A 15,155-nucleotide genomic window follows, 5' to 3' on the forward strand; every position below is an offset into this window, starting at 1 on the left:
ATGTATATGATGAAGCTGTAGAGACAGGTGTGTCGCGGCATATGGCGATGGCGCACACAGCTGCCGACATCTTGAGAGATAAAGGTAACTGTGTGCATGAAACATGCATGAAATCAAAAGCAGTCGTGCTCATTTATCGCATCCCCGTCCAGGCGACATGGATGCTGTATGCTCGCTCAGTTTACAATCTGATAAGCATGCGATCTTGTCAGATGAATACATATCGATAACAATTTTTCACAAAGGGTAAGCGTCAAAATGATTATGACGGAGCGCTACGCAAAATACATGGAATACAGGTGCTCGTACCCCATCAGAGGACTAAAGGGGGTCATCGGAGAAGGGAGGGTGTAACCTGTTCAGAAAAACGAACTACAATATCGACTGCAAAAATGCTTGCATTTGTACTATAAATAGTTGTCATATTTTATTGTATTTATGTTATTGCTGTCACTCTAATAATAAAAATACATATACTACGAAACAGCATGTGACAATATAGTAGGCTAATAATAAAAATAATTCGTTCATATTAATATTACTTTAGAAATTATTGTCGCACCTGTAGTAATCAACATAGCGCGATATCTTAAAGGTGCACATGAATTATTACCAGTATCGAAAAGCTCATATTTTCTAGTCTTTGAAGTGGTCAGACCAAAACTTTACGCATTCTTGAACTGTTAAGTTCCTACACGAATTGTAACACTCTGCTTCACATCCACAAACGCATAAATAACTGTGCAGGTTACTTCAGCTACATGAACACGGGACCAGGAATTAGTTTCCTTTTGTCCTTCGCCCTCACGTTTTTATTCCTACGCTCTTTAATGTTTACAAACGACATGCGGCGGTGTAAGTGAAACAGACGAAGCGCGAAGGTGCATCGGTACTTAACTATTTACACAGGTGCTGGAGACACAGGTCGAGGCATTCCCCTTCCACCTCGTCCTCCGAGATGAGGTCCGACAAGGGGCGCATAGGTAGAGGTACGTCCTCCTGGAGAGGTGGCCTCATCTCCCGCAAGAAGAGCTCCAAGAACCTCTTGAAGGTTTTCTCCTCGTTGGCAGAGCCGGCCATCGCTTCTCATTCCTGGAGAGACCAGAGACAGCTGGAGCCGGGCAAGAAGTCTACACTACTTTGAATCATAGGCTGGAGCGACTCTCTAGTCGCGCGAGTTGGGGAGGGCGCGCGCTCGCGTGAACGGAGAGGGATTCGCACAACAGACAGGCGTGACGTCACGTGGGGGCGGGGTACGAATGAGAGGAGGGGGGCGAATTAACCTTATCATTAACCCATTTAATCCCTTATATTTGTGACGGAAATCTAGTTTGGGCTTTGTAAGGTCTAAACGGATGATGTAGCCTGTTTTACATAAAACAATTTGTTTACAAGGTGTAAATAGTCACGTGACACGACCGGTTTCATTCCTGTAGTCAAAGCGCCATATAAGGAAACAAGTGAAACGTCATGTCATAAAACACGCACGCTTATATCTGATACGTATGATATTAGATCTATTATCAATGTTCTGTCTTATGTAAATCATGGTAGACTATGTAACGGCAATTGTGACTAGCGGAAAACCCCTCTCAGAGCCCCTCTGTAAATTTCACACCAGTGAAAATGTGAGAAAGAAAACAAATGCTGACTGACCACATGTGGTTAAATTATTTTGCAGAGCTGATACTTTGAAACATTTTTATAGAAAGTCTCTTAACCTAATCTACAAAGTTATTTAAGTTTATACGTTTAGAAACGTAATAAAAGTTGGGTAATTTAAACAATAGGTATCACGGGATAAAACCTCATATTTTTAAATTATTTAACCAATGTACCAACCAATTTTTTAATCACATGTAGGCTAATCTAGTCATTTTTGCAGGTGCTTTGCAGATATGTAGGCTATTTCTCTAAGCGCAAAAGGAGAATGTGTATTGAGGGAGGGGGAAAAAAAATAAAAAATCACACATGAAAGGGAAGATGCACGTGCCGGACTATAATTAAAACAGTGGTAGTGTAAAAATACTAGTTTTTGTTATAAAGAACTTTCTATAGACGTAAGTCCATGATGCGCGGGCTAAGCCAACCTTTTTTAGCCACATCAGTGTCGTAGCTGCGTGAAAGTATGACGTCGGCAAACACAAAACGCCTGTGACGTAACCAGCCTGTGCTTCACGCTTAATGCAGGATTTGGTTTTGTCGGCATTTTTTTTTATGAGCAAGGTTCTCTTCGAGTCAGTTTAAACGTTATCTCGCAGACGGATCATAACCTTCTCCTGACAAGAATATTCTTAATAACCCCAATATTAATATATTCAATACTGTCACTATGAGAGCTGGTGGCTGGCCCCTCAGAAATGTGATGCACATTAGGCTAATTAGGCTGCTATACTAGTAATCTATTATGAGACGTGTAAAACAATTGTATTTAATCGTTTAATCGAAACGGCTACGGTTGGAGCTCTTGGAGAGAATGTTTATGAGTGAGAAAACTCGATAAGTGATGCTCTGTGTGCCTGTATATAGGACATCAGAGCTTAAGCTAAAAATAACAACTGTTGTAGATTTCACATCATCGCTGGGAATTAACTGTTCCGCTCCCAGGCATTGTTAGCTCAGTTGCGGGTTGCCAGATATTGTCATTAACCCTTAAACATTTACATGACAGGGGGGGAAAAAGCTACTTACATGGTTTAAAAAATATCTTGAAATACTGCAATTGTAGGACATGCCTTGGTAGTTCAGCTGGGGAGTTTGTTTAACCCAAAACACTAAATGTTTAACCCAACCTTCTGGGTTGTTTTATTTAACTTAACTATTGTTTAAAAATTACTATGTGGTTTGCTTAAAATTAACCCAAATGTGTTGTAAATAATAACCAAAAAAATATCTGATATATAATTACTAGAGGCATTAGCAATAATCAAAAGGTGAACATTTATTAATAGGCAATGTTTATTATTTAATTAATTATCTGACTGATTAATACATATTAATGTACTGAACATATTAATAAATGTTGATTTTCAACCTATTTTGGATTCGTTTTCAGCAAGAAATATAGTCATTTATGAGTTAAATAAAACTACCAAGAAGAAAAGGTGAACATTTATTAATAAGCAATTAAAAATATATTTAATTATTATTTATTCAAATAATTAATAAATATTCATTTATTGAACATTTAAAAAAAAAAAATTCCAACCTATTTTGGGTTCATTTTAAGCAAGAAATATAGTAATCTTTGAATTAAAATGACCAAAAGGTGGGCATTTAAAAATGAACATGTAAAAAAAATGTTTATTCTTTAATTATTATTTATTCAACTAATTAATAAATATTCATCTATTGAACATATTAATAAATGTTCATTTCCAACCTATTTTGGGTTCATTTTAAGCAAGAAATATAGTAATTATTGAGTTAAATAAAACTACCCCAAAGGTTGGGTTAAACATTTAACCCAACCACTGGGTCAAGTCACTGTGTTTGTCCATATCTCACCCAGCACTGCGTTGTTTTTGACCCAGCATTTTTTTTTAGAGTGTATCAAAAGCAAAATTAACATTTTCAAGAATACACTAGTGTAACTTATTTGTATAGCTAGACAACTACATCTATTGCTGAGACATTAAAATGACAGAAATGTTTTTGTTAGTTCAGCTGAGTGCTGCCAGAAACTATTATTACCCATTAAACAAAAAATGACAGGCAACAATTTAAAAGCTTCTTGCGCAGTTTAAAGGATTATGGTTTTAGAACATTTAATTGAGCGGTTGCCAGATCATGTAAAAGGCAAAATTAACTCCTTCATAAATGTACTAGTGTAAATATTCTCACACAACAGACAACTAGAGCTATTGCAGAGGAATTCCAATGACAGAAAAACCTTAAAAGCTTTGTGAACCACTGAAAGTTGATCCCACATTTGTTCAGTTCAGAATTATCATTATTAGAATGACTGGGGATTCGAAGATAATATCAAACTCAGTATTAACCTTTTCGAAAATGTAGGGTAACCATAGTTTCTGGCGAAATATCACAGTTACCACAGCTATTGCTAGGTAACGAAAATGACAGACAAATTATGAAAGCTTTTGAAGTGAGTAATGACTATGGTATTTCAAAACTGGTTACCATGGTGCATATTTGTAAAGAACAACAAAGTGTTGCCTTGCCTGTATAGAGCAATCTGAAAGTGCATTCGTAGTCAGCTAGTAACCTGTCATATTCACCTCCAAAATTGTAAGTCTTAAGATAAAGCGACGTCTGATGCAGTGACCCAGGATGACAGTTACACAGCAGTGTAGGAATACCCAGTGTACCCTCCTCCTCACCTGAGAAAGCCTGAGGCCAAGTGCCTGTTAGGACACAACTAAACAGTCACTCATTTTAAACCAGCTCTGACACATGATGTAATCCTATTAGTCCAGCACTCTGTCTCCGGCACTTCTTCAATCATGATCTATCCATGTGTCTAACATGGAGGTTAAAAACATCAAGAACACAACGTCCCCTGCTTTCCGCATGAGCATTTAAGTCAGTTCTTCTGCGGGGTGTCTAAACTGTCCATTGCCAGCTAAGGAAATATAAGGTGAAGTGCTCGTACTTTATCTTCGTGCTGATGTAATGCTGGCTTCCCAGCGTATAATTCAATTAAAGTGATGAACCTCACACATATACGCTGGGAGCGAACGAACCAGGATGATATACTGATATTGAACCGGCACAATCTGTGGCTAAATTATTAATGTTACTTGGAGGTGAATGTGAGCGGTAAACTCTTTATCTCTATACTGTCACTCAAGCATAAATCAAGGCAGAAAGTCATTCTAATATGACCTGTGTAACACAATGTACACAACAAAACACACTCACTAGGTTCATTAAGGCTAAATTATTCAATACACTGTTACAAATTTGGGTAATTGCATATTATGGCACAAAGTCTGTGCAATTTAGGTGACGTGATTAACGACTGGTGATGGTCAATTAGTTTGACTAATCACTAGCACTTGAAGTGGCAGAAAAACAATTTTGGATATATTATATACAGAATATTAGCCAAGTAAAGCCATGGAGAATAATGAACACTAAGAATAGCTTTTAATATTTCGATAAATTTATGGCCTTTAACCTGATCTGTCATGCCATTTACATCAGAAAGTTTTGGTCATTTGGTCATTGTCTGATGGGAAGTTTATTTTGGATCCACTAATACCATAATAAAAGAAATAACTATGGCCCAATAATAAATATACTATAATTTAGTCAATAATAATCCAAGAACTAATTGTCCTTAATTGTGTTTTTATATAATATATACATATTTGTATATACTTTATACAACTAACTAAAATTAAACTAATAAATACAAAAGGCATGTTTAAATTTAGGCATATTTAAAATAAAAACATTAACTAAAACTTTAAAATTAAAGTGAAAACAGAAATTCTATAAATTATAAATTTTATTCAAAATATGAACAAAAACTATAATATATGATATATCTTTATACATTCCTTACATTTTATATTATAAAATATTATAAAATATATAGATTTTTAATGTTTTTTAAAGAAGTGTACTATGCTCAAAGTTCCATTTATTTGATTATTATGAAATATTATTGCAATTTAAAATAACAGTTTTCTATTTTAATATACTCTATATCTAATATAATTTATTCCTGTGATCAAAGCTGAATTTTCATTTGGTCGTTGTCTGATGGGAAGTTTGTTTTGGATCCACTAATACTACAATAAAAGTCCCAACAATAAATATACTGTAATTTAGTCAATAATAATCCAAGAACTAATTGTCCTTAATTGTGTTTTTATATAATATATACATACTTTATACAACTAACTAACTAAAATTGAACTAATAAATACAACTGAATAAAAAATGCATGTTTAAATATAGACATATTTAAAATAAATATACCAAAAACATGAAATTACTAAAACTTTAAAATTAAAGTGAAAACAGAAAATATAAAATTAAATTTTATATTTTATAATATATTATATATCTTTATACATTCCTTACATTTTACATATTATAAAATATATAGATTTTTAATGTTTTTTAAAGAAGTGTACTATGCTCAAAGTTCCATTTATTTGATCAAAATAAAAATATAGAAAAACATTATTATGAAATATTATTGCAATTTAAAATAACAGTTTTCTATTTTAATATACTCTAAAATATAATTTATTCCTGAGATCAAAGCTGAATTTTCATTTGGTCGTTGTCTGATGGGAAGTTTGTTTTGGATCCACTAATACCACAATAAAAGGCCCAACAATAAATATACTGTAATTTATTCAATAATAATCCAAGAACTAACTGTCCTTAATTGTGTTTTTATATAATATATACATATTTGTACATTCCTGCTATGATGTTTTCTTTTTCTCAGCATATTTCAGGTTTTGAAGAGGCTTCCTACATCTTTGAAAACCAAATGGTCTGCAATACATCCTCAAGACAGATCCTCCATCCGAGGGCGTTTGCTGTGGTTTCCTGATTGAGATGAGACTGCAGATACATCAGGAACTGGTCTGGGTTCATCTGGGGAATCCCTAAAACCCTGGACCTGTGTGAGATCACAAACAAATAAATAAATAGATGCATATATATGTGACCCTGGACCACGAGTCATAAGGGTCAATTTTTTGAAATTGAGATTAATAAATTATCTTAAAGCTGAATAAATAAGCTTTCCATTGATGTATGGTTTGTTAGGATAGGAGAGATTGGCAGAGATACAACTAATTGAAAATCTGTAATCTGAGGGTGCAAAAAAATCTAATTATTGAGAAAATCGCCTTTAAAGTTGTCCAAATGAAGTTCTTAGCAATGCATATTACTAATCAAAAATTAAGTTTTGATATATTTACAGTAGGAATTTTATAAAATATCTTCATGGAACATGATCTTTATTTAATTTCCTAATGATTTTTGGCATAAAAGAAAAATCAATAATTTTGACCCATACAATGTATTTTTGGCTATTGCTACAAAAAAGACTGGCGACTTAAGCAACTTAAGACTGGTTTTGTGGTCCAGGGTCACAAATGTGTGTGTGTGTGTGTATCAGGGTTATTATATTTAACTAAAATTAAAACCATTAAAATGCTGAGTACTTAAAATAAATGTTAACCAAAATAAACTTAAATAATAAACAACTTAAACTTGTTTTATTTCAGTTAGATCCAAAGCAATATTTCTTATTTTAATTTAAACTTTTTATTTAATGTAAGTATTAACTAACTAACTAAAATTAAAAATTAATAAATACAAATTAATAAAAGGGCATGTTTAAATATAGACATATCAAAAACATAAGAAAATTACTAAGACTTTCAAATTAAAGTGAAAACAGAAAATATAAAATCAAAATTTTATTCAAAATATTAACAAAAACTATATTTCTTTATACATTTCTTACATTTTATATATATTCTAAACTATTATAAAATATATAGATTTTTAATGTTTTTAAAGAAATGTCCTATGCTCATTAAAGTTCCATTTATTTGATCAAAATATAAATACAGAAAAAAAGAATTATTGTGAAATATTATTGCAATTTAAAATAACAGTTTTCTATTTTAATATACTCTAAAATATAATTTATTCCTGTGATCAAAGCTGAATTTTCAGCATCATTATTCCAGTCTTCAGTGTCACACGATCCTTCAGAAATCATTCTAATATGCTGATTTATTATCAATGTTGAAAACAGTTGTGCTGCTTAATATTTTTTTTCAGGATTCTTTGATGAATAAAAAGTTAAATATAGAACTTTTTTTTTAACAATACAAGTCTTGTATCACTTTTTTAGCAATTTAACACATCTTTGGTGAATAAAAAGCATTCATGTCTTTCAAACAAGAAAAGAAATAAAATTGTACTGACCCCAAACTTTGAATAGTAGTGTATTGTTACAAAATATTTCTATTTTAAATAAATGCTGTTCTTTTGAACTTTTTATTCATCAAAGAATGCTAAAAAAAGTATCACTGGTTCCAAAAAAACATTCAGCAGCGCAACTGTTTCAAACACTGATAATAAATAACGATTTCTGAAGGATCATGTGACACTGAAGACTGGAGTAATGATGCTGAAAATTCAGCTTTGCATCACAGGAATAAATTCTATTTTAAAGTATATTAAAATAGAAAACCACTATATTAAATTGCAATAACATTTCACAATATTACAGTTTTTTTCTGTATTTTTAATAAAATAAACGCAGCCTTTATAAGCAGTTTCTTTACCCCTTATATTTACTTCATTACTCTCAAACTTACTGTAATCTGATATTGTATTGTGGCTTCCATCTGACTTGGGGACTTGTACAGGGAGGCGAGCCTAAACACAGAGTGAACATGTGAGAAAAGCATAAAAATACTTGGCTTTTTTTAGTGCACAGTGCACATTCTCTCTCTCTCTCTGACCTTGTCTGCTCAGTTTAAAAAGCAAGAGGGTCTGCGGCAATTCAAATGCAGAGAGGCTGAACTGTACAGCCAGCGGGAAGACCTTCAACTTTATGGCAAGAGACGAGAAAGCATGATGGAGATGCTCTCTGTGCCTCTCTGCTGCCTGCTGCTACAGAGTAATAGACTGGCAGGTATGCAGGATGCATTATGAATAAGGTCTGGCTACAAAAGGCAAAGCAAGCTACTTGTTCAAAGTGATTCATTCCATCACCCACGGAGGTGAAGGGTAAAGAGTTTATGCAACATACTCTCACTCTCTTGCTCCCTCTCTCTCTCTCTCTCTCTCTCTCTCTCTCTTCAGAAGGCACATTTGGCTGAGAACACCACAGATGTTGGCTTCTATTTTCTAAAGCCTCATTTTGCTGTGTCAGGTTGAGTGGACTTAAAAGACTAAATCCAATAGAAAAAAAACACACATAATAAACACCTTCCCACACAATTAGCAAATTAAAAGTGTCTGTGTTTACCTTCGCAGTCCTTCCCAGTGCAGGATGAGCCTCTGAGTCGCAGCATGACCCCAACTCTCACCTGAGGTGTGAATTTTAATAGTTATTAGGTTGGTGAAGATGTAAAAAAAATAAAATGCATGAATACATTCATATCTGGTAGGTCCTACCTAACGCAGGAACCAGCTTAGATTGGCCATTTGAAACTCTTGTCGTCATCTGATTGGTCAAAACAACCTAAGAGCACATGGAAATCAAATATATATATATATATATATATATATGTATATATATGAAACACACACATATAAATAAATATTTTTGTATTTGTGTTGTTGATTTTTTTATTAGTTGTTTTTTTATGCCTATATAGTATTTTTAATAATTAGATTTAGTTATTTATTTTAATTTCAGTTAGTATTAAATTAATTACATTACAAGGTAAATGAAACAAAAATGAGAAATATTGGCTTTGCAACTAGCTGAAATAAAACTTGTTTAAGTTGTTTATAATATTTTTTAAGAAATATTATTTTATTTTAATTTAATTATTATTAATTATTAGGGCTGTCAAATAATAAATCGCAATTAATTGCATACAAAATAAAAGTTTGAGTTTGCCTAATATATGTGTGTGTACTGTGTGTAATTATTATATATATATAAATAAAAACACATTCATGAATATATTTAAGAAATATTTACAATTATATGTATTTATTATACTTTTTCTATAATTTATATTATATATAAATAAAAATATTTTGTACATAACATATTTCTCTTAAATTGATACATTAATTTGTGTGTATTTATATATACATAATTACACACACTACACACACATTTATTAGGCAAACTCAAACTTTTATTTTGAATGCAATTAATCGCAATTAACGCGTTTGAAAGCCCTATTAGTTATATTTATTATTATTATTATTATTAATTATAATTAATTATAAAGGATAAAGGATCAAATCTTATATAAAACCTAATTAAGTATCTTGATTATATATATATATTATATATATAAAATATTTATATATATATATATATATATATATATATAAAATATTAAATTACTTTTTTTGTCCACTTCCAAAACAAATATTCAAATATAATGTACTCACCCCTTTGTCATCCAAGATGTTCATGTCTTTCTTTCGAGCATTTGAGATTAAAAAGTATATAAATTGTATTTTTTAATGAAAATAACTGATTTGCAACCGTTTTGCTAGATAAGACCCTTCTTCCTCGGCTGGGATCGTTTGCAACCGCATTTGGGATCGTTTGAAGCCGCATTTAAACTGCATTTTGGAAGTTCAAAATTGGGGCACCATATCAGTCCACTATATGGAGAAAAATGCTGAAATGTTTTCCTCAAAACCATAATTTGTTTACGACTGAAGAAAGAAAGACATGAACATCTTGGATGACAAGGGGGCAAGTACATTATATGTGAATCTTTGTTTTGGAAATGGACTTTTCCTTCAACCAAATATACATATTCTGCAAAAATAAATAATTCAACTGATTTGTAAGATGTGCAGAGTACCGCTATACTATGTTGTGTTGCTAGTTGGATGAGCTGCTGGGCAAGGCCATTCAGGAGGCGCGTCCTCTGAGAAAGATCCTCAAAGTCATGCCGGAATGGGAAGGCGATGCTGTCAATCACTACTAACCGCACCTATGATTGGACGATACAACAACATATAATTTATAAGCATGTAAGCAGCAGTGACATTACTTTGCTGAAAGTGATGTCCTTAGAAGCTGTCCTGACTATCTATTTTTTTTACCTCAGGATGCTCAGAAAGGAAGTCAGGTAGGAGGTAAACCTCAGCTAACAGCTCTACATAGTCATGGCAACGAACCAAGAAAAGGTTTGAGAGGATCTTCTCGACAGTAAGTTCCTCTAAAGCCTGTCTCTGTTCTAAGAGAAAAAGCAAAGATAGATTATTTGATAAATTACATATTTTGTCTCATTAATGAATTTAAAATTATTTTTTCAGGAAAAAGCATTTTGTTCTGAATATACTTTACCAGTCAAAAAATTTTGAATAGTAAGATTTTAATTTTTAAAGTCTCTTCTGCTCACCAAGCCTGCATTTATTTGATCCAAAGTACTGCAAAAACTGTACTGTGTTTTGAAATATTTTTACTATTTAAAATGTTTTCTATTTGAACATATTTTAAAATGTAATTTATTCCTGTGATTTCACATGATCCTTCAGAAATCGTTCTAATATTCTGATTTTCTGATCAAAAACATTTATTATTATTATGTTTTTATGGTTTCTTTGATGAATATAAAGTTCAGAAGAACAGCATTTTTCAGAAATATACATCTTTTCCAACATTATAAATGTCTTTATCATCACTTTTGATCAATTTAAAGCATCCTCGCTAAACAGAAGGTAGTAATTTCTATAATTTGCTTTTTATTTCAGATAAATGCTGATCTTTGGAGATTTCTATTCATCAAAGAATCCTAAAAAAAATACATTTTGTTTGTTTTAAATATTGATAATACAAAATGTTTCTTGAAAGAAACATCAAAAAAAAAAGAAAAAAAAATCTACATTTTCAACATAAAAATAACTGTTTTTTTGCGCAGCAAATCAACATATTAGAATGATTTCTGTTTAACACATCTTTGGTGAATAAAAAGCATTCATGTCTTTCAAACAAGAAAAGAAATAAAATTGTACTGACCCCAAACTTTGAATAGTAGTGTATTGTTACAAAATATTTCTATTTTAAATAAATGCTGTTCTTTTGAACTTTTTATTCATCAAAGAATGCTAAAAAAAGTATCACTGGTTCCAAAAAAACATTCAGCAGCGCAACTGTTTCAAACACTGATAATAAATAACGATTTCTGAAGGATCATGTGACTGAAGACTGGAGTAAAGATGCTGAAAATTTAGCTTTGATCACAATAAATTACATTTTAATATATATTCAAATAAAAACTTTTATTTGAAATAGTAAAAAATATTTCAAAATTGTTCTGTTTTTGCTGTACCTTGGATTAAATAAATGCAGGTTTGGTGAGCAGAAGAGAATTCTTCAAAAAAACATTAAAATCTTACTGTTCAAAAACTTTTGGTAGTGTACATACATTTAGACATCCCAACTTAGCTCAGCTACTCAAATCAGACCTGTATCCTCTGCCAGGAGTGTGCAGTGCTGCACGGCTGCATTCGCCATATCAGCAACCCGCTGCACTAAGAAACTCCCTTCTGTGTCTATATACAGTGCCTTTCCTCCCAGACCTCCAAAGCACACAGGAATCTGCACATCCACAGCCAGCTGCATGCTAAAAACATGAAAAACATCTCTTTTATGAAAATTACAAAGACATCTTAAAGCACATATCACTTTCTGAAATATATGTGACCCTGAACCACAAAACCAGTCTTAAGTCGCTGGGGTATATTTGTAGCAATAACCAAAAAAACATAGTATGGGTCAAAATTATTGATTTTTATTTTATGCCAAAAATCATTAGGAAATTAAGTAAAGATCATGTTCCATGAAAATATTTTGTGAATTTCCTACTGTAAATCTATCAAAATGTTATTTTTGATTAGTAATATGCACTGTTAAGAACTTCATTGGACAACTTTAAAGGTGATTTTCTCAATATTTAGATTTTTTTGCACCCTCAGATTCCAGATATTCAAATAACTGTGTCTCGGCTGAATATTTTCCTATCATAACAAACCATACATCAATGGAAAGCTTATTTATTCAGGTTTCAGATTATGTATTAATCTCAATTTTGAAAAATTGACCCTTATGACTGGTTTTGTGGTCCAGGGTCACATATATGCCACATACTTATAATCACAATTTATAATCAATTTCTTCCCATACCACAGCTGAGTCTTTCCAACACCAGGGGCCCCGCAGATCTCGGTGGTCTTTCCCACAGACACGCCCCCTCCGAGGGTATCATCCAGGGCTGAGCAGAATGTCACAATGCTCCCCTGAGCCTGCTCCTGGTGCAGGAGATCCAGAGCTGTTAGGCTCTCTGTTGCTGCCCTCTGCTGGTGAGGCTGGCCATCATCCCTCAACATCTGCAGCACCTCCACTGCCTCCTCCTGTGATATACCTGCCTCTGTGAACGGTTTTAACAAAAATGTTATTAAATGCGTTGTTCCAGTAGCCCGTGACTCATGTAAAGCGGTAGGAAAGGTACCTTTGCAGAGTTGAAGAGGACGCATGTCAGTCAAGTCTGACGCCACTTGGAAACCCGCATTGATGAGCTTCACCTTCACTGAGGGCGCCAGGGGAAGGCTGGGCACAGTCCTGTGCATTTTACTAGCGCTGACACTGACAAAAACTATGCTGAAATGCTGTTTAGACTCGTACTATTACGCCAGTTTAGGACAGATGACAGCTAATTCTAGCCATACTAAAATATGTGTCTTCGGGTAACTTAGTCACATTCAGAGTTCAAGGATTTACTCTTGATAGAATATTTCTGTGAAATCAAATTTTTAAAATATTAACATACGAGGACTTATGTTTCTTCACATATTTTTTCTTCCCTTTGATACTCCCTCCAAAACAAGAGACGACACTGAATGGAAAAATTCTCTTCAAAATAAAAGTCCCACGACGCCAATGACACAGTTTAGTAATGCTGACAAGTTTCTAAGTCATCTATTTGTTCAGGCCTGATTATTTTAGTAGACTATCACTGTGTTTTGTATTCTGGTTGTTTGTGTAGTTTATTGCTTTGCGTCAACTCAAGTCACATATGGTTCTTTTAAATAATACATTTATTTTATGTATCTGTGTTATATGGTAAATTGTTTCTGTAGTAATGAAAAGGAAAAGTGTATATTTAAAATTTATTGCATATAAGATGATATATAGTTATATATTTTAAGAGCTTCAGGACAGAGCAAGAGAAAGCGTGTTAAAAATAATTTATTATATATATATATATATATATATATATATATATTGGAACAATACTAAATATACAACAATATACAACAATGTTAAATATAATATTGACTTTATATTTTTATTTATCTATATACTTTATATACTACATATGCTTTGATTATATTTTTATATGTTTGCATAATTCCTATTACACTTTGTAAAGTGCCTCATAAATATACACTACCAGACAAAAGATTTTGAACAGTTTTTTAAAGTTATGTTTTTGATCCAAAATACAGCAAAAGAAGTAATATTGTGAAATATTTTTACTATTTAAAATAACTGCTTTCTATCTGAATAAAAATGTAATTTATTCCTGTGATCAAAGCTAAATTTTCAGCATCATTACTCCAGTCTTCAGTGTCACGTGATCCTTCAGAAATCATTCTAATATGCTGATTTGGTGTTTAAGAAACATTTTTTATTGTTATTATTATCAATATTTAAAACAGTACTTTTTGAGTACTTCAAAATTCTTTGATGAACAGAAAGAGCCATAGAGCATTTATCTGAAATAAAAAGGTTTTGTAACAATATACACTATACCATTCAAGTCAGTATTTTTTTTCTGTAAGAAATTATAGAAATTAATGCTTTTAATTAGCAAGGATGCTTTAAATTGATCAAAAGTAATGATAAAGACATTTATAATGTTACAAATGATTTCTATTTCAGATAAATGCTGTTCTTCTGAACTTTTTATTCATCAAAAAAAAAAAAAGAAGAAAAAAATCTACATTTTCAACATAAAAATAACTGTTTTTTGCGCAGCAAATCAGAATATTAGAATGATTTCTGAAGGATCATGTGACTGGAGTAATGATGCTAGAATTTTAAAATATATTTAAACAGAAAGCAGTTATTTTAATTAGTAAAAAAGATTTAGGATTTTACCATATAATCGTTAAATATAATATTGACTTATTATCATAATCATTTTTTTTTTAACTTATCTATATATTTAATTTAATACATATGCATAATTATATTTATTGTTTGCATAATCCTGGTTACACTTTGTAAAGTGCCGTTAATTATATACATTTATCTTGATATTATGTATTATGCATATAATCATAATAAAAAAGGAATGTTGACAAGTACATAGAAAATACATTATTTCACCACTAATTCAGAAATTAGCTAGAAAACCATAAAATCTTAGCCATTAAATCTTGCTAGCACGATCATTACAGCAGAGTTCTGACATAACAGTGAACCGCTGCTG

General features: G+C 31.9%; 2 protein-coding genes across 2 annotated transcripts in view; both read right to left on the minus strand.

Annotated features, from left to right (window-relative positions):
• Positions 1–1,166, minus strand: part of ppm1e (protein phosphatase, Mg2+/Mn2+ dependent, 1E) — a 65,076-nt gene extending 63,910 nt beyond the window's left edge. Inside the window, exon 1 of the mRNA XM_051120837.1 lies at positions 899–1,166. Within this exon, the coding sequence (XP_050976794.1) occupies positions 899–1,080 (182 nt within the window). The 5' untranslated portion in view covers positions 1,081–1,166. The remainder of the gene's footprint in view (positions 1–898) is intronic.
• A 4,946-nt stretch (positions 1,167–6,112) lies between these two features.
• rad51c (RAD51 paralog C) lies at positions 6,113–13,914 on the minus strand. Its single transcript, XM_051120840.1, has 9 exons — positions 13,170–13,914; positions 12,845–13,088; positions 12,127–12,284; positions 10,762–10,895; positions 10,518–10,649; positions 9,133–9,199; positions 8,984–9,044; positions 8,328–8,388; positions 6,113–6,607 (listed from the first exon to the last, which is right to left on the minus strand). Exons 1-9 carry the CDS (start codon positions 13,285–13,287, stop codon positions 6,494–6,496), a joined length of 1,089 nt encoding a protein of 362 aa, XP_050976797.1. The 5' UTR covers positions 13,288–13,914; the 3' UTR covers positions 6,113–6,493.
• Between the last annotated feature and the right edge of the window lie 1,241 nt (positions 13,915–15,155).

The sequence above is a fragment of the Labeo rohita genome, chromosome 10 (genome assembly GCF_022985175.1).
Source record: "Labeo rohita strain BAU-BD-2019 chromosome 10, IGBB_LRoh.1.0, whole genome shotgun sequence".
NCBI lineage: Eukaryota > Metazoa > Chordata > Actinopteri > Cypriniformes > Cyprinidae > Labeo > Labeo rohita.

Bases quoted from the DNA above. Each gene is read 5' to 3' on its own strand.
- rad51c (XM_051120840.1), bottom strand. From the start codon at position 13,287: ATGCACAGGACTGTGCCCAGCCTTCCCCTGGCGCCCTCAGTGAAGGTG. The intron at 10,896-12,126 runs GTCTGATTTGAG...TTTTTCTCTTAG, and splicing joins ACTCCTGGCAGAGGATACAG to AACAGAGACAGGCTTTAGAG. The intron at 10,650-10,761 runs GTAAAAAAAATA...GTCCAATCATAG, and splicing joins TCCTTTCTGAGCATCCTGAG to GTGCGGTTAGTAGTGATTGA.